This window comes from Aptenodytes patagonicus, chromosome Z, assembly GCF_965638725.1.
Source record: "Aptenodytes patagonicus chromosome Z, bAptPat1.pri.cur, whole genome shotgun sequence".
NCBI classification, from domain to species: Eukaryota; Metazoa; Chordata; class Aves; order Sphenisciformes; family Spheniscidae; genus Aptenodytes; species Aptenodytes patagonicus.
Window position 1 is genome coordinate 9,875,259 of NC_134982.1, and position 19,953 is coordinate 9,895,211.

The following is a 19,953-nucleotide window of genomic DNA, read 5'->3' on the forward strand; positions in this document are numbered from 1 at the left end:
GGAGCTCTATGAAATCTTTACTGCAATCCCAGTAATTTTTGCTCAGGGATTCAGCGCAGAGCTTAAACAAACATCCAGTCCTTAAAACTTCCTACAACCAGACAAACAGCGCACCAGTTTTATGCACGCAGCATTATGATCTCTGCAAATTCTTCTTAAATGCAACTTGTGTGCTCTGCAGTGTTAATTCACAGCACTGGCAGAGGAGACACATTTACAGACTGACTCCAGCACACAGAGCTTTGTACTGCAAGGGATGAACGAGTAACAGATCAGATCCTACAACCTCAACACAGGCAAGGTCCTGACAGATTTCACTGTTAGCTCTGCATGTACAAAACATGTTTAAGAAACAGCCCAAAATCATTACCTTGGGAAGTCTTGCACTCTGAGGACAAAAGCTAGGGTCCTTGCATACACTGGGCAAATGTTGTGGTTTAACGACATTAATGATATTCTTAAATTGCTTATTAACTTTAGACAAAACCAAAACAATATTCCAAAGAAATACCAATCTCTAACATGTACAGCAAAAACCGAGCACGATGCAGATTAGACCAATCAATATCGAGAACAGAGGAACCAACATTGTGACCCAAAACTGTTATCAGATATAAATTCCTTAATACACTCCGGTTAATCTGTTATTATCTCAAACCCTTCAAGCCCCACGTTGGGCGCCAAAAAGGACTGTTGTGGTTTAACCTCAGTTGGCAACTGAGCACCACGCAGCCGCGCGCTCACTCCCCACCCCCCCGGTGGGATGGGGGAGAGAATTGGAAGAGCACAAGTGAGAAAAACTCGTGGGTTGAGATAAAAACAGTTTAATAATTGAAATAAAATAATAATAATAAAAAGTAGTAGTAGTAATAATAATAATAATAATAATAATAATAATAATAATAATACACAAAGCAAGTGATGCACAGTGCAATTGCTCACCACCCACCAACCGATGCCCAGCCAGTCCCCAAGCAGCGGCCACCCCCGGCCAGCTTTCCCCAGTTTATGTACTGAGCATGACGTCACATGGTATGGAATATCCCTTTGGCCAGTTTGGGTCAGGTGTCCCCCCCTGTGCCCCCTCCCAGCTTCTTGTGCACCTCCAGCCTTCTCAGTCCGTAGAGCATGGGAAGCTGAAAAGTCCTTGACTAGTGTAAGCACGACTTAGCAACAACTAAAACATCGGTGTGTTATCAACATTTTCTCCTCCTAAATCCAAACCACAGCACTGTACCAGCTACTAGGAAGGAAATTAACTCTATCCCTGCTGAAACCAGGACAGCAAAATACAGTGCTGTTATGGTGAACAGCAAAATTCCTATAGATGTTAACAGGATCGGAGTTTAACCCACAGCACCTGGGTTTGTAGTTTGTAGCTGAAATATTGTTGTGGTTTAACCTGTCGGCAACTGAGCACCACACAGCCGCCCGCTCACTCCCCCCCTCCCCGCCAGCGGGATGGGGGAGAGAATCGGAAGAGCACAAGTGAGAAAAATTCGTAGGTTGAGATAAAAACAGTTTAGTCATTGAAATAAAATAACAACAACAACAATAATAATGTTGTAATAATAATAATAATAATATACAAAGCAAGTGATGTACAGTGCAATTACTCACCACCTGCCAACTGATGCCCAGCCAGTCCCCAAGCAGCGGCTCCCCCGGCCAGCTTTCCCCAGTTTATGTACTGAGCATGACGCCACATGGTATGGAATGTCCCTTTGGCCAGTTTGGGTCAGCTGTCCCCCCCTGTGCCCCCTCCCAGCTTCTTGTGCACCTCCAGCCTTCTCAGTTGGCAGAGCATGGGAAGCTGAAAAGTCCTTGGCTAGTGTAAGCACGACTTAGTGACAACTAAAACATTGGTGTGTTATCAACCTTGTTCTCATCCTAAATCCAAAACACAGCACTGTACCAGCTACTAGGAAGGAAATTATCCCTGCCGAAACCAGTACAAATATATGTAAATACAGAAAAAGAGACAATGAACTAAAATTGTTCTCAATTGTATCTTGAGAACATTTCTCTAACCTGGATTTTCAGCTCTGGGGTTTCTTTTGGTGGGGTAGAAACAGAGGGAGGAACATGCAGGTTCAGAACTAGTCCATTGTGCTGATCTGAGCGTGGACCCTGGAGGAAGCCAAGAAAAACGAACAGAAGTAGCAATCAGAGGAGAAATACAGAGATTTAAAGATGAAGCAGAAATTTCTAAATGGACAAATGAGAGGCTACCATACACAGGAACACCTTAAAGAGCACCAAGGGCATGTATTAGTGACCTAGCTAACGCACTCACTAAGGTATACATCCTAAACCTGGAACTCAGGCACCACTACGCATTGTTGATGTATGGGTCTCACCTCAATAAAGCTTGGCTTTGGGTTTGCAGGTGTAGCAAAAGTATAAGCACTTGCTCTTGTCAGTAGAGTGAGGGGAATATATTATAAATAAGCTCAGGTAGGATATTGGGGCAACAGAAATGCCATTTCAAGAACAATTATTTCAAACGATAGGACTATTTGAAGTGCATTACTAGTGATTAAGGAGCTATTCTTTCCAAGAGTCTGTAAGAATTTATCAAGGAGAATGTAAAAAGGTAAAGATTTTAAAGTAAATTAGTAGGATCTATTGAAGTCTATCAATTTTTTTTTTCTTTAAATCATATAAACCTTTATTAAAACCTCTACCATAAATAACCTAATATCAGTCATTACAAAGTTCCCACATAATAGTCCAGGAACTGTCTCTGTCAGTACCCAAGACAGTAGATAACACAGAAGGTAAGCTGACCATTTTTCAAGCAAGAAATAAAGCACCATTTTCTGTAGTAATTATGTATACCTGTGATTGCCATATTCCACTGAATAAAACAAGTGGTCTCAAATCAAAGAAACTATGTGAATGACAGTCACAAGCCTGTATTTTTCCTGTAAAAATCTACTGAATTCAATATACTGAACAGGTGTAGTGAAGAAAAAAAAAAAAAGGATCACATCACAAAAAAAGTAAATCTATAGCTGCTAGTGACAGCAGAGGAACACCTCTTATGTTTGTGCTGCCTTCAATTTTTTTTCTCCTCTTTGTTAAGAGGGTTTGAGCTGGGATGCCAGGTGCACAAAAAACCTGCATTCAAAGTGGCATGTGAGCATTTGCTGGCACTCAGCTTTAAGTGTGTATTTTGCATTCATAAACATGCCACCCTTCTTCTCCAGCTACACAAATATTGTAGATAATCTCTAACAAATGCTTCCATTTCAGATCAGCAAACTGTTTTTACGCTGGCTGATAAGGCAGTCATTAATAATACAGTGCTCCAAGAAAACTAAAGAGAGGTGCCTGTACGTTGAGTCTTGGAAGTCACTGTGAGCAGAATGCCCATTAAGCCCAAACAGTACCTACATATGGCAATGCAATACCTGACCACTAAAATTAAGCAAACATGTTTGCTTTCCCCAAAAAAAACCTATATTGTTCCTGTTTGCACTATAGAAAAATGCCACTATACTAATCTTGACAGCACCAGGTCTAACTATTAACATTCAATGTGCTGCCAACATTATAAAAACGAAAAATCACAATCTTCTGACTTCAATTTTTTACTTCTGCCCTTTATTTTACTGAAGAATCAGTAGTTCAAGACCTAGATAAATATTTCAAAAACTATACTATTTGTGAGCAGAGCAGGTCACTACCATTTCCCAGTGCATTTGGAGTTCACGTGAAATAAGGGCAGAAGAGTGATGAGCTGCATTTTTAACATGGGCATACACAGAATAGTTGTCTAACTGATAGAGAATGCATAATGCAACATCTGCACAGTACGCCTTGCCAAAGCCCATCCCAAATAAATGTAGTGCATTCTCCCTAGTGCAATTAACTCTCGTACTCTGGCAGTTTTTGCTAGAAGATCATCAAGGTAGATTACCTTCCAGCATATGAACTAAATCCTTACAGGTGTTATATCATCAGTTATTACTTACAAACTTCTGCATTTAACAAGACATCCAGGCAAATGAATGATCTAATTTATGAATTATTTATAAGAATTTCACAGCATGCTCCTGGCGTCATCCATGGCCTTTTCCAGGTCATATGACACCAATTAGAGCTGAATTTTAAATTATTCAATAACCTGAACTCTCTTGTCATTTAACATATAGATATCAATGCAGTAAACAAGTTAAGTCTAATGGGCCCTGGAGGTTTGCGTTCCTCCACCCATCAGCAGCGGAGGCTGTATGCTACCACTGGAATCGGAAATAATAGAATGCAGCAGTCAAAAACATTTGCAAGGTTTTAATAAGTTATTTTGGCTCCCTTAGGGATTTTAGTATAACTTACAAGCGCTGAATCTAAAACATATTAAAGTCCTTAGCTATGTGCTTTTAAAACAAAATTGGGACATAGCGAAAGAGCAAGTCTGACACTAACCCTAGTTTAGGCCCTTAATTTGGAATGTAGTGGAAATTACAGACTAAGCAAGATTTACTATACACAACTCATTACCTTCAGGCTCTCCTATGGTATAGCCAAAAATAGCCCCTCTCCCAACACATATACACCTGTCTGTAAAGATAAGGCTACACACAGGGAAATTGAAATGTTAATTTAACAGCTACCAGTTCACAGGTGTACCTCGCACTCCTCAGCAATTGGGTGGAGAAGGGACTTCCACCATTCTTCTATCCTAACAGGACTGGGATGACCAGTGCTCTAGAAACCCATCCGGATTTGGGTATCGGCTTCAAGATGTACCACTTCAGAGGAGAGGTTTAAGGACCTTTGGGTCCTCTCCTTTGGGAGAGGGAATGTAACAGCCTCCGAAGCACAAATGCAATAAAAGACATCTTAAAACCATTGTTTTCCATGATGACTACAAGAAGAACAAGAAGATATCAACACCAAAGGTACCTGAGATGAACAGCACAACTAGATATCTCATTCTGTCTCAGTGTAAAATCTGCAGGAAACACACAGCAAGAATGCAACATCCTGGCTCTGAATCAGTTGCCCTCCAACACCTCATGAACCTGTGAGCATGGCTTCACAATTGAAGGGGGGTATACAGACCCCCTATCTAGTGCTGATCTAGCCTAAGAAGTCCAAGACATATGGTGGAAAACTTTTGAGATTGGGTGCAGCTCAGTACAAGCCTAAACTGTGCCTAGCACCAACTGACTTATTTTTATAGTATCTGTGCCTCAACTTTCTGAATGTTGCTGTACTAAACCCCAGACCCACTCCCGCAGATGTTCGCTTGCAGACCCCTACCTTGGAGGACCCAGCAACCCCACTCATCCGCACACACATTTCTTTTGCACTCTCACTACTTTGCAAGGATTAAGAAGTTTCCTGAGCTCTATCCAACAGCAAGGGGGAAAGATGGAAAGGGAGATGTTCAGTTTATCCTTTTAAACACTAGCAAGAAGTTCTCTAGCCACTGCTGTCAAGATGAATGCCAAAAAGACAATGATGTTAAGAAAACATCATGCCAAATAAGTAAAAACACACCTATCCAAAATGTCTGGCCAGATTAGGAAGAATAAGGATTTACATAAAAGAACATAACATTGGATTTTCTGCCCTACAACCTTATCATAGGCGGGAGCTACAAGAGACCTTTTTTTTTTTAAACTTTTTAAGAAAAATACCAGAGAGGGGAAAAAAAGACAACTGCCTAATCTCACAGCACACATTTTAAGAACATACAAAAATAGCTGTAAGGGATTTTATTTTGGTTACCAGCCAGATTTAGTTTCATTCCTACGCTGGGCAGCATTTGATTATTTCACATTAAGGGTAGTAACATGTTGGATGATAAGAGGGAAATTCATATTGGTTTTCATTAAAGAGTAATATCCACCATGTATTTGGTCCTTCAAGGTAACTTTTTCAAAGTTATTTTAAAAAGCAAACAGTTTTCTACTTGGAATCACAAGTTTAGCATATCAGGGGCTACACGTGTTCCCAGCTACTGCCAGTCTCTTTAGAATTCAATCAACATCTGCTCCAAAGTCATGCTTTCTAGCTCCAGACACAAGACAAAAGGGCAAATATACCGTGACCCTACTAAATCGCCCTGATTACTGTGATCAAACAGAAGCCAGATACTTATGTGGATAAGAACGTGTAAAGTTTGATGTGTGAAGATTACTGTAGGAGTAGACATTGAATCAGCATTTGCCAACGTGTACCTCACCACGACAGCCAATATCACCTTTCCCCTGTATTTACAGTAGGGATAACTGTGGTACCCATTGGCCAGCGATTAATTTTAAGTATCAGCTACTGTTCACTCAGAAAGATTACCAGAAAGTTTTACTTCCTTCAGAAGGTGTCTCCTGTAGAGTCCCTCGGGTATGGACATAGGCTTTGAAATACCTTTGCTGCACAAACAAAGAAAAAAAATAGATGACATCTAAAAATTAAAAGCATGTTCAGAAGTAGGGACAGTGTTTTGAGGAAAAACAACCAGAAAGTTATTTAAATAATACAGAAATCCCACAAAAGGAAAAACAGAATCTTTTGACTTTAAAAGAGTGGAAAGGTGTGCCCAAGCGAGCACATTCTGTCAGGAGTGTCCTTGCACTAAGAGCCAGCCAGCATTTAGATTCTGCTAATGATCCCATCTCTGGGAAATAATTCATAAAAAGTAAACAGTAATTTTCATGTGCCTGCCCTTTTGATCTTACATTTGTAGGGAGTATCCCAAGGCTAGCTGTGGGCGCCCCCGTGGCTCTGGCTGATTGACCTCTAATCTGCCCCTCAAGTAATGATCATGCCAAGGAATGACAACAAGAGTTGCATGTAAGCAGACATTTCAATGCAATCCCATTAAAGACAGGCTGACTCACTTCATCTTGTCAAAGAAGTTTCACATAAGAAGAAATAAAAGCTTTTTAGAAGGACTCTTTTGTTTTGTAATGATGCTGTTCTTCAGAACAAAGACTGGAACAAGACTAACACACCAAAATCTGACTGGTACATAGCTTCACATTAACTGGCCAAATGCTAGTGCAAGACAGAACAACAGGCAGCCCCGTGATGATGTGTTAAATAGTCTTGGTAGCAGAAAATTAAGAAAATCCTCTAGAAGAATCGTCAGAACCATGGTAATTGACCTCTCCACATTTCAAAAAAGTATATATGCCATTTATTAGAGAGCAATTAGAGAGCAAAAAAAAAAGGCTTACACACCGACTGCTCGCAGTCTCATCAGCTTCGAGATCACAGCTTGCATGCTTTTAACCCACACTAACCCACAGTAAACACAAGACAGCATAGACGAGGTAGCTTATGTCTCTGTCACTAGGAATGAAGCTAAGAGCCAGAACAGTTGACATGCAGAAACTTGCTGTCATGCCAAGGTGACTAAATTACCAGGAACAACTTCTTTAAATAAGGGAGTGAGGAAACTACAAATTAACCTGCTAGAGTACATAGAAATGGGAGAACAGACTATTTCTATTTTACAGTAATAATGAGAAAAAATGTATACTCCCAAAGCACTGAAGCGTACAATGCAATATATAGAGGGATGAACTGGTAGATAGGTAGCATTGGAGTTGCTACCAAGGTGTTTGAAAGGCTGAGTCTTCTCTGAATGGTGGCAGAGCTCCATCATGGGCAGATACTACATATATATTATGTTTCCAGTTCCTGCTTCAATCTTCCCACAGTTAGTTCATGTACCTGTTTAATGAGACTGCTGTCAAATTCTCTTGCATTAGCAAGTACTCCATTTCTTATCAGAAGTCAACAACTTAGTTTACAGTTATATAGGAAGTCCATCAAATTGCAAATGGCACTCCACAAATGGAGAGGACATGAACATTTTTGACTAGTAACAGATGTAGCTGGAAGTTTTGTGCAAAATACAACCACCCGTGGAGAAGTTCCACCTAAGCAGATTCACAGCATGTTATCCCATAATCTGTTACCTAATCTGACAGTCTTCGCATTGGACAGGTGTCCCCTGAGACCCCTGAGCAACAGCGGCAAACTATCTTGCTTGAGTCTGGAAGGCTCATCTCCCTGAACATAAAAATTCAAGGTCCTCTTGGCATACAGGCTGTGATTTCAGTGAGAAATGAAATGATTTCTATTTGGCAGCCTTGCAGTATCTCCAACAGGTACATAAATTAACTAATGAAAGATTGCAGGAAAAGTTGAATCCAGGAATAGGAGCAGCCATGGAGCAAATCGCAATCTCTCATTCCCTGGGGGTAAGAGAGCTGTTTCCTTTTGAAGCCCACCATGGAGATGCGGACTTCAGAATACTCTCGCCACACTTGAAATGCCACTGAGGATGTCCCAGCAGACCTTCCATCTATGGCTGAGATTCCTTAAGAGCTGAGGTCATTCTGCAGTGGGTTTAGTACTGTTGAAGGTAGCAACAGCTGACAGAGGGAAATGACCTCTGATATATCAAGCTACAAAGATCAACTTCCTCTTGACTCATGGAAATGATCTTTTATAGTCCTGCTTGACACCATAAAGTATAGCAATGGTATCACAGCTATTATTTGCATAAAATGGTCCTAGATGTGGTGCAGAGCAGTTTGACAGTCCATCCTGATGGGTCTCAGCTGCAGAATATTGATATAAAGGCTCTTCTATAGTTACCATAGGCCATTAGGTTGTCTGAATGGACATCCATCACTACCAGCTTGTGTGAAGGAGAACATTAAGTTAAAAGGGCATGACCAAGCATAAATTGAAAGGCCCTCCACTACTCCAGGGTAGCAGTGACCTTGCGAGGCCATCGCCTTCACTCCGAGACACTGCAGTCTGGACAGACAGACCAAATAAAACCCACCCACAGGTTTATTCAAGGGAGTTCAGTTTAGAAAAGCTCACAAGTGTCAGCATTTGCAATAGCCTGAAAGGAAATCCTTGCACAAAGCTGGGCCTTTGTCGTAAGCACACAAAAATATGCAAAAATTAAATATGTGTTTATAGTCTTATATTAATAGCTAGCAAAACACTATGCCTGTTTACAAGCTGAAAGACAGGGGACAGGCAGGGACAGTTTCCAACTATGAACCCCTACAGTACAGTCTCTCCAAGTTAGAATGGAGATGTAGACCTTCTTTTCAATAGAGAACTGTTATTTTATTGTACTGTGCCAACCTAAGAGCACTGGCTCTATAGCTATGAGTAAACGTTACATACCTCTTTTGTGCTCCTTCTAGCCAGTACCCTAACAGCTGTCCGTTTTCAAAAAAATGTTCCCCACCTGATAATAATTAATGTAGCAGATATATGACATCCAAAATTTGACATTAATTATTCTCAAGGAGGAAACAAATTTTTGAAGGGAAGTTTTTTCCCAGGGAAAACTGTAGAAGTTTGTATTTTTATATTTCACCTTTGCTCTGGTTTATCATTCCCCAATTTGTGAACTCAATCTGTACGATAAGTCTGCACAAATGCAGAAAGCAGGAACAGCCCATGATGCCAAAAGGTATGAATTTTGGAAGTTCTGACAAAATTCTAATGTAGAATGGAAGGTTCCTCTATCTGGGTTCCCAGGCCACTTCTTTGGATAGAGTTAGTTAATAAATGTATTCAGAGTACCAAGCTTAAGCCTTCCTTATTCCATCTGAAAGTGCTGCACTTCAGCTCTCCTTCTTAAACTCTGGATTCAAGAAAGAATAGTAATGCTTTGAGGCTGAAAATCTCTAAAACCACTCAGCGCTAACTTTAACAGGAGCAGAATTAGGTCAACAGTAAAATTCACTCCCTCCAGCAACAGAGTTGAACCACCCAGTTGAGCACAGAAGAAATTCTCACCACATGTTTCCATATCTGTAAAGTCCCTTGGGATTTGTAAATAGTTCTAAAAAAAAATATATATAAATAAATTATTTCCAAATATTGTTGTAGAGCAGAAAGCTGTATCCTACTGGAGAAGCAAAAAAGAGATTGAGCCTCCCTCGTAGTTACATGTTAAATGAGTGCATCTTTTCGAATGTCAGAAACTTGATGGGAGAGAAGATATGAAGTTGCAAGTATTCTGAAGAACTAAGTGGGAAGAAAAAAAAAAAGAGGAAGACAGTAAAGAAAAGAAGAAAGCCAAATCACATTGGTTCAGTCAGGTATTTAAAATGGGTTTTCTTTAATTAGCTGAACTGTAATACAAATTAAAACTGAATTTCTTGTTCACAATGTATTCATTGGAGGGGAGGGGATGCAGCTGGCTATTTCCAGAACAGTTCAAGCTAAACCAGACTCGGTTCTGCAGGACTGAACAGGAGCCAGTTTCCATCCTTCTCAAAAGGCCGAAAAGCAACTTGGCAGCAGAGAGTCTGACTGCAAGCTCCATCTCAGAAATACTTATGAAGCACGACAAACCTGTGGCGATTGTGACTGAACTCATTAAAATCACTACAGATTATTTAAAGCCCTCATGCCTGACATTCAGGTCCTTTATTATGCTTTAAATGACTAGGAAAAGAAGCTGTAGACATAGGGCAGAAATGAGGGCTTTAATATCGCAGCTGATCGCTAAGTGACCAGTAAAAGGAGTTTGGTGCCACACGGTATTTTTGGCATGAAATGTTAAACGGATTGATTGTAGAATTTCACTTTGTTTTTGAAATCTTTTGCTTTCTGATGACAGAACTGTTGATGATACAAATGCCCAAGCCCAGCTTTCAGGCTGGATAATCACCAGAAGCAAAGTAATCAGATCTCTCGGATCAGTGTCTGTTTCATGATACGAGATAAGATTAATAGTTCCATGCTGATTTGCCATTTCCTAGAGTGGTGTTAAATTACAAATTTACAGGGGAGTGGGGGGGAATGTATACTGTATGAAACTCTTAGAAAAGGGCAAAACCAAAGCACAGTTATCATAAGATAAAACCATAAAACAATCACAGCCCTTGGGGGACCAGAAGCTCTGTGCAGCCTCTCATGTGTCAGATCATCATAGGGTGCCTGGTTATTTTATGATAAGATTATCTAATGTTAATCTCACCACTAGAATTGCCTGCAATAAAAATGTAACCAACTTTCTAATTTTAATTACTGGGTTGCTGAAGATAACTACTTTAATTCTGTTTAAAAAAAAACCACTCCCCATGGTTTCTCTGAAGCTGGGAGTACTTAAATATCAAACTTGTGGATTGGATGACTTTCAGTGTTTTTAATTCTGTGATTATTAACTCCTCTCTTCCCTCCTGTTTTCACCTAGTCATCCTGACACAGGGCAGTACTATATGCATATAGGATAACACAATTACTTCCATTTTATTTCACAAACTACACCAAAAAATGCCGAATACCTCAAAAGAAATCCATAATGCATCTATATGTAGGCATTCTTAAAATTATGCAGAAGGGGAAAAATTATTTCCTAACCTAAAATTGTCAAAGTAATGACCTTAGGATTAGCCAGCAGAAGTGGCAACCACCACTGTAACAACTTCAACAGCAGAAGCCTACAAGCTGATTTCCTGGATGAGGTTTCTGTTGAGCAATCTCTTCAGAACCCACTACTAACTTACCAAAGAGATAATCTCAGGTGTTAGTTACACCAACAGGTGTTATAACACACACACACTCTCCTTGCATTGTAATTTTTATACCTGTAAAGCTTTTTTGCAAGTATCTTTCTCCCACAATTCAACGCACAGGCACAAATGACAGCAGATTCATACAAGCTATTTATCATCATAGGACTCCAACGGCAGACAAGAAATTTCAAAAGGAGATATTATGCAAAAACCCTTTAGGGAAACAGTTTTCAGGGGCAGTGTGGGGTGGGGTTCCTCAGGAACAAAAAGGAAGTGCAACATTAAATAGGAGGAAAAAAACCTCAAGCAGGAGAACTCAGGCAATTTCAAGAACTTCCCATTGTATCACAAAGCAGTTTGATCTGGTCCAAAACCACACTCTCACCAGGGACCCCAGTTAACTCACTGACAGTCCACAGTTTGGGTCTGACTATGTTTTTAATCAAACCTTATTATAATCAAACTAAGGACATCGTGTTACAACAGAGGGATACAGAACAAGTCTCTTAGAAGAGTTGTAACATGGTAAAAACCAAGTAACTATGTCCTAATCACACTGTAATTGGATATTATCCTACTACTGTAATTTTCTGTAACGAAACTAGAGAATAAGAACAGTTGAAGACAATTTAAATAACAGATTTGTCATATTACTCACTAGTATGATGCAATTTGCTTATACATCAGTTATTTTATATATGCATATATATGCTGTGTGTATATATATGCACACAATAATCTATTGTCTGCATTTCTCTTGTGCTTTTAGCATAAAAATGGTTAGAGAAAAATCTAGATGTGTATTTCTCCTGAGTTCACCAGTTCCTGCTGTTTGTTTCTCACCTGAAGTCATAATCCTGTCTTTGACATCATAATCATTTGCACAGCCACCAATTGAGATGTCACAAACAGAGGATTATGGCCAGGTGGGGAAATAAGCAGCAGGAGCAGATGAACTCTTAAGAAACAAAAATCTTGTTTTCATGCAAATGTCCTTCATAATAGAGAACAAAAGAACAAAGGAAGAAAAATACAATGGAGAGAAAATACCAGAAGCCGGATTGTTTCTAAATACATGATCTCCCTGAAGTTTCCTCTGAGGAGTCAGCTGCTGATTAACAACTGCATAAATCATTACAAAAATAAAACAAAAGTTGACATCTGATGATCGAACCCCCCCACTGCCACCACCACACATACACACAGTTTTCTACTTAACATGAAATCAGCAGAAATACTAGGCACTTTGAGAGAACTTGTAACCTTTAGAGGTATTTGTATACATTATGCCTGAATATTCCTGGCAATAACTAAGCACTGTTATCCTTGTTCTACAGATGAAAACACTGAGGTCAAGACATAGAAGGGACCTCCCTAAATCTCTGTCACAATCAGATTGCTCAAGTCCAGCACACCTGACATACATGTATAAAAAAATACGAAGCTGAAGTGGCCCATATTTTGGAGGAACAGAAAACCCATAGCTCCGGTTACAGTGCTACAGGAGGCTGTTACAGAAGGGCTACTCTGGGTTAGTAGTTCCAAAGAGTTAAGAGAATTATGAACAATTTTTATATTAAAAAAATCATTCATAAATTAATCTGTCTGAAATTGATTCTAGCTATCAATCTGAATGCCAATATGCAGTCACTGAAAAAAAAAAATTAAAAAAAATCAAAACTGCAATCCAGATCCAAAACAACAGACTTTATATGTAAAGAGAAATCCAATCAGCTACACTGATATCACTCACACTGTAATGTTGCTGCAAAAAACATCTACCAGAAATTCTTCTGGTTCTATTTCTAGTCTCTTCTTTTATTCAGCTTTGGGCAAGCAGTGCTAAATTGTAAATTGGTTAAATTGCCATGTTCTTGGCACTGCTGCTATACTGATATCAGCAAAATTGGTGTTTCTGCACCAGTCTAATTAATAAATATAAGAAATTCATTTCTGGAAAGAGTAAAAAACCATGGTGCTCCACGCATTTGTGTCTGCCTCACTATTGTCTGTGATGATGCTGAACGAATACCGTTAAATGTGACAGCATAGATAGCCTACAGCTCAAACAATTCCATCATCTGCCTGTATTCCAGTTCCCATACAGTCTTCTGGACGTATCCTGTCCAGATCTTGTCACAGCACAGCAGCTGTGGCAGCTCATTTCCTCAGCAGTAAAGCAGGGGAGGAACCTTAGCATGAAAATTGTGCCTTCTGTCCTCTTATTTTCCCTTCTCCGATTTACAGTGCTGAAGTATCAGGACTATTTCAAGTTCATTTGAATTGTCCAAATAGCCTCCCTGTAAATAAATGTGCCATTTGACAAAGGAGTTAATTCAGTACAAAAAACTTCTTGGCTTTGCCAACAACCACCTTGTATTGTGGAAGCAACCCCCCCTTCCCTCCCAATCTGAAACAAATACAAGCAAGAGTTATAAACAGCATTCTAGCTTTTAAACACTAACAGGCATGAGAGCAGACTGCTAACAAGACGTAATAGTCTGGATATCTGTACAACACAATTACACTTGAAAAAAAACCTAAGTACTATGTATGACATTTATTCATGACTTCAAGTAAATGAGTTGCTGAATAACTCAAGGCTAACCTAGGATTTTACACTTTGATGGACAAACACCTAAATATCCTAACTAGATATTAACCAAACTGTAATTGCTCTCAAGTTGTATTTAGATTTGAAATCTGCTGTTTCCATTTCAGATCTCAAAAAAGGCTTCGCTGCCCAGAACCTTATTAATTTTCCCAGGCATACCAGTCCAGTTTAATAAAAGATATTATGTCTACCTAGAAATCTTGTCCCGCATTTGTTTTTATACTTATGCTGTATTTCTTGAAATAGAAGCCTTATTCATCCACGATGTGTTTCTGAGCATTTTCTTTAAACCTGTCGCTTTCAGAGTCCAGCTGGTAAAAGAATGTTTTGCTTTTGTACAAAGTTATGTATTAATAAGGTTGAAATTCTATATTCAGAAAGCAGGTATGGATATTTATGAATAACCTAAAGAAAACTGCTTTACAGAAAAAACATTTAAATTCCTCCCTCAATTTTTTATAAAGGATGACAAGCAGTTTGTTACACTACTAACCACTCTGAACGTGCAAAGTGATGTTTAACTGTGTTGATGGGTCTTATTGGCGGCAGTTACCATGCTCACAAAACTTTTTCTATTCGTACCAAAAAGCGACAGACATGCAAGAACATGATCAAGTTAAGTGCAGGTTGCAAGCAGTGTGGAAGTCATAGTTTTATCTCACCTGTGCTGAAACTTCTCCTCTAATGGGAAAACACTGATACTTTTAACTTTCACTTTTCTAAGAATTTACAAATCTGTACTGAAAGCAAAAGTTCTATCATTTTGGAAAGAGCAACATTGTGTTCATATTGAATCTTTACTTTCAGGTGGAGGGAACACAGGGTGCAATCAATTCTACACTAAATATACATCCAAAACCTGTGTTTCCTTAACACTTTTGTAAGGTGAGCAGCACCCATGCTGAGAATTACCCAGTGAGAATACCAAGACACAGCCTCTAGATAACATACTGCAGCGATGGATATTGGATACTCTAGGAAGAGGCTGATAGAAAAATGCCAGTTAAAATATTTCAACACCGAGGACACAGTAAACCTTTAAGAATGAAAAAATCTCCCGTTAGAAACATAAGCAATGAACTACATTGTCCTTTGCTCAAGGTAAAAAGAACAGAGGATGCAAAACCATACTTGTGAAACCAAGGACAGAAGGCCAGTCTAACCATATCTGTACGTAGTCTGAAGCAGCAGCATTTCATTCCTAGAGGCCATTGGTGTCTGCTGTTAAAGGGAAAAAGTCTGCTAGGTAACAGTATAACCTATGTGCCTCCCAGCCAAAAATCCTTACTATTATAAAACTGATTGCCAAGCAGAGCTTTAAATAAAGTTTGGAAGTGAAATGCTCTCAAATGTTAGCCTCTGATTTCTGAAATTAGAGGTCAACTCTATTACCCCTTGATGCTTGACTTCTGAAATTCCTTAAAATATGGCACTTGCTTCCCATTTTCAGGAACACACCTCATGCAGTCAAACATATGGAGTCAATAAAGGTGTCTCTTCATCTGCCATCTGAAGCTTTATTTTTCCCACTTATAAATTACAACTGGTTTTAGTAATAGCAATCCCTGCACACATTTGAAATGCACTTCCATTTGCCACGTTGCAGAGCTATATGGCTTAGTAAATACATGCAATTTAGGTTCAAAACCATAGCTCCAGGCACTACACATCGAGAATTTTATACTACTGAAAATTAATGCCTTTTTTGCATATGCTTGAGCAATAAATTAAAAAGCTATGTCTTATATGCATCAATTGGGATTTTCTTAGCCTTCATTTTAAAAAAGAATCATGCATACAGAGCTGCATTTCAGTTTCTTCTCTGGGCTTTTAATAAGAGAGTATGAATTTATTTCAATTCATCAAAAGCAACTAACTAGAACTCTAGGAGTCTCGTATTTTGTACTGAAATTTGTATGTGTTCAACTGCATCAGTATCAACCTCTGAATTCAATTCTCTGACTGAAAAAAAAATGGCACCTGCATGTACTGTACTCATGGCAGTACCCAAGTAGAATAATCAAAGTAATAGTCAATTTCTTTTAGCACAGAAAACTACAGTCCCCATATCAGAGTTGGGTGGAAAATAAATGAGGTTATGATAATTGCTGGAAGGGGGGCACAAGGGCTAAATAATGCTTTGAAGCTGTTCTCTCTTGGAGAGCTCTATTCCATCCCAAAACCTCCATTCTCCCGGGTACATGGGGAATGAAAACACTTCTCTCCTGGCACTGCCTGCTGAAGGCAGCAGGAGACTAAGGAGGTATGCAGGATTTTCTTAGGCCACATGAAGAGGGAACTCAGAACAGACAACTGGAATTGAGCTTTTCCTTCAAAGTTTACCTTTCAGGCCCTTTGACTGCTCTTGCCTCACCTCAGCTTGCTACAAGAATCATCCCTCCGGTTACTTTTACCCCATCTGTGATAAGCAGCAAAATAGCGTAAAACAGGCAAGTTTTGTCTAAGCTTCAATGACAGAGCTGGTTTAGCAGCTAGAATTTAGCATTTACTTGCCTTGGCTTTTATCCAGCATATGTTCTGGTAGATGGCACTACATATTTACTATCTGGCTACCTACAGCGATGCATAGGCACATCTATCGATTCCCTAATCTTCACACATGGATTCCTGCCATTGTCTGGAGCTATTCCATCTCTCAATTGACCTTTGTTCTAGGCATTTGGTTTATATTTCACAATTAATCCTGCCTGACTTCGCTGAACAAAAGGCCTTTTTTCATTAGTCTTTCAGGATCACCCAGTATTAACATTATTCTTCCTGTTTAAAAGCCTCTGAAATAAGTTAGTTTCGCTGCAGTTGCTACATCTAACATCACTTAGGTCCGCACCAACTACCAATCCCTTCAAAAGGTTGCAGAGCCATAGCTGTTTGTGACCTGCACCTTTGGACAAGCCAAGGATAATCTGGCTCAACAGTTTGTTCAGAAATATAAAAACTGCCATACTGGCTCAGAGCAAGTATCAGTCCAGCTGAGTAGCTCGTCTCTAGCCCACTGTCTCTCAGCAGCCCCAGTGACGAGGAGGAGGAACTGCTCTTGGTGTAGAGGTGCGACCATCCAGGGGACTGCCCACAGTTCTGGCGTGGCCTGCCAGCCACCCCAGAAGAGTGCTGCTGGGATGAACCACGGGGTCTTGCAAATATCATCTGTTTTACATAACTGAAAAGAAAAAGAAAGATACAAAATCCCAAACTCAGTGGGGCTCAGGACTCTGGAGAGCTAGCTACATTTCCTGCCCAGATGACAAACCCTACATGGGATCTTATGCAAGTCATTTAATCTCATCTGGTCAGGTTTGTTTTTTTTTTTTTAGACAAAACTATGGCTATTACTGAATGCTTATTGAAGGTGCATAAGAAATATGGAAAGAGGTTTGCTCTCTGCTTGCTAACATAACCTCACAGCTTCTGTAGCTTTCTCTTTCCCACCCCAGGCTGATCAGCTATGGCAGTAAGCCATAGCTTAGGGACCCCTTAAAATTAAGGCTACAGTGGAAGTGACCCAACAGATGGCCAAGAAAAGAGCTTTGAAACAACTATGGGTTCTTGCTCCTCTCCCATCCCCTCAGGCATCACATACAGTCCCCCACAATACAGAAGGGAGAGCCTAGAGCCAATTTAACCTAGATAGCTGGGATGCCAGGCCAGGCCACAGAAGACTCAGGGACAGAAAGGCTTCATCCTGAAATCAGCAAGCTGTCTCAAAAACCACTTGAAACAAACATCTCTAAACCAGACCTAATTTGGGAGATGCCTTTAATTTTTGCCATACATTAACCGTAAAGAAGATAGAATTGGAAATTAAGCTTTTCCTTCTTCTGTATCTTACTTGCTGCACTCAGAATATGCCTCTGCTCCAAATTCAGATTTAAACATGGAGACGTTATGCTTCAAGAAGTAAAACTAATGTGGAAAAGATCAAAAAGAACTTTCAATATGCTATCTAATACACCAGTTTTTGCCTCCCAAGTAGAGACAGAAGAAGTGATTCAATAAGCCAGTGGTGAGGGGAATCTGTTAGCTTATTTTCCTGTGAATTTTAGGAGTACACATGCATTATTAGAAATTATACCATGTGATTTCAAGGAATTCCACTAATTTTAAAATCTCTTATTTCATAAAAACTACAAAAATAATTACATAAATGGGAAGAATTTGAAAACAAGTATCAAATTCCACTTCATAAGGGCAATGAGTGAGCCAGGCTGCCTGCTTATAAAAGAGACCTAAACAATTAGGTTTTTTCTTTCTAAAAACATTTTTAGAAAGAAAACTTTAATCCACTAATGTTTGAAAGGAGCACATACAATTTTTATACAAGCCAAGTTCAAATTAAAGTTTTGGGGTTGTTTGCTTTTTTTGGTTTTTTGGTTTGTTTTTTTTTTTAAACTTTCAGAATGCAAAACCCATAGAGATGTATTTTGCTTGTGTTTTTCCAGCAGTGGAATCTCCCTGGAACTGGAGCGGTGCCAAAACCCTCCATTCCCACAAGCCTTGATCTCAGCAATGGAAGCCTTCCTACAGTCACCTTTTTGAAGGTAACTTTCAAAGTCTTTCCTATATTACAAATATACTAAATGCACTAAAATATAATTTTCCCTAAATAAAACGGTATTCATCAAATCTTCAACCTATTATCCCACATTCTCTTTTGGAACAGACATGTCAACAGAACAGCATCATCAATCAATCCAATAGATTTTGAGTGTATCCACAATGAATCTACCCTGCAATAAATTGGCTTGAGTCATTTAAAAACTCATATCTTAATGTTAGGAGAAGAAAAATTATTATTTTGATCTATTCCTCCTCCCCTTAAAGCACCTTGGGCAAGGGCTAAGCATTAAAAATAACCAACAGCTGTATTACAGCAATCAAGCCTAAATAAAAATGACTGATCAGTCCAGAGGAGAAAATATAAAAGACATCATTCCATATAAAACACACACAAAGATTTTAACTCAAAAGTTTTCAACTGTGTCAAATGTGTTACAATAATTAAACAAGCAGACAGGGTGCCAAAACTGTAGGTAGTTAGAACACCCACATTTTCCCTCTTTTCAATCTTTTTCTCTAGATTACCAAATCATTTAAAATTGTATCCTTTTACAAACACTGTTCTATTAAGGCACTTAGCAAGAGCACCATAGGAAATGATGACCCAGAAAGCGGTATGTGGATTTCTCTCTGCTAGTATCTACAGCACCACAAGAAGGAGCCCAGGATTCTCTCCTCTCTCCTTTCATTAGGCAGGAACTTGCAATTCCTTTTCAGAAACTATTCCCATTACGCTTCCTCCTCAATGCATGTTGCATTACTTCTCTTGGATGAATCCCAGCTACGTCGTACTGCATCGCAGACTCCCATCAGCTCATTTTAAAAGCTTGTTTCCCTTCATGAAATGGTTGTGCCTGAAAATACAGTTGCCACTTAAAAATATAATTCACTACAATTTGATCAAATGGCACTGAGCAATTGCTTAGCTCAAATTATAAAGAAAGAAGAAGGTTCACCAAGAGACAGTTTCTGCTGGCTATATAAAATACATGTCTGACATAAAAGGAACTTAGTAATTTTGAAAGGTGCTGAGGAGCTGAGTGCTCTCAGCTTTCACCAATTTCAAAGCGTGAAGAACACTCAGCATCAGCAGTATTAGTTCAAGCCCATGTCAAATTACTTTATCTGAATATATATTTAAACATGGAAAGTAAGCTACAAATATAAGTGAAAACAGTAACATGCATGGAACAGGATTAAGAGGGCCAGTTTCCCAAGGCAGAGGATCACCTGCAAGGGAGT

The 19,953-nt window shown here is 39.3% G+C and overlaps 1 protein-coding gene across 5 annotated transcripts in view; it reads right to left on the reverse strand.

The window, feature by feature from the left end:
- The window catches only part of LOC143172505 (protein hinderin-like), a 190,100-nt gene that overhangs the window by 75,289 nt on the left and 94,858 nt on the right, over positions 1 to 19,953 (reverse strand). For 4 of the 5 annotated variants that reach the window (XM_076362050.1, XM_076362054.1, XM_076362053.1 and 1 more), the window contains exon 7: positions 2,032 to 2,130. The exons of the other annotated variant lie outside the window; for it this stretch is intronic. In XM_076362050.1, the coding sequence (XP_076218165.1) occupies positions 2,032 to 2,130 (99 nt within the window). The remainder of the gene's footprint in view (positions 1 to 2,031; positions 2,131 to 19,953) is intronic. 5 annotated transcript variants of the gene reach the window in all.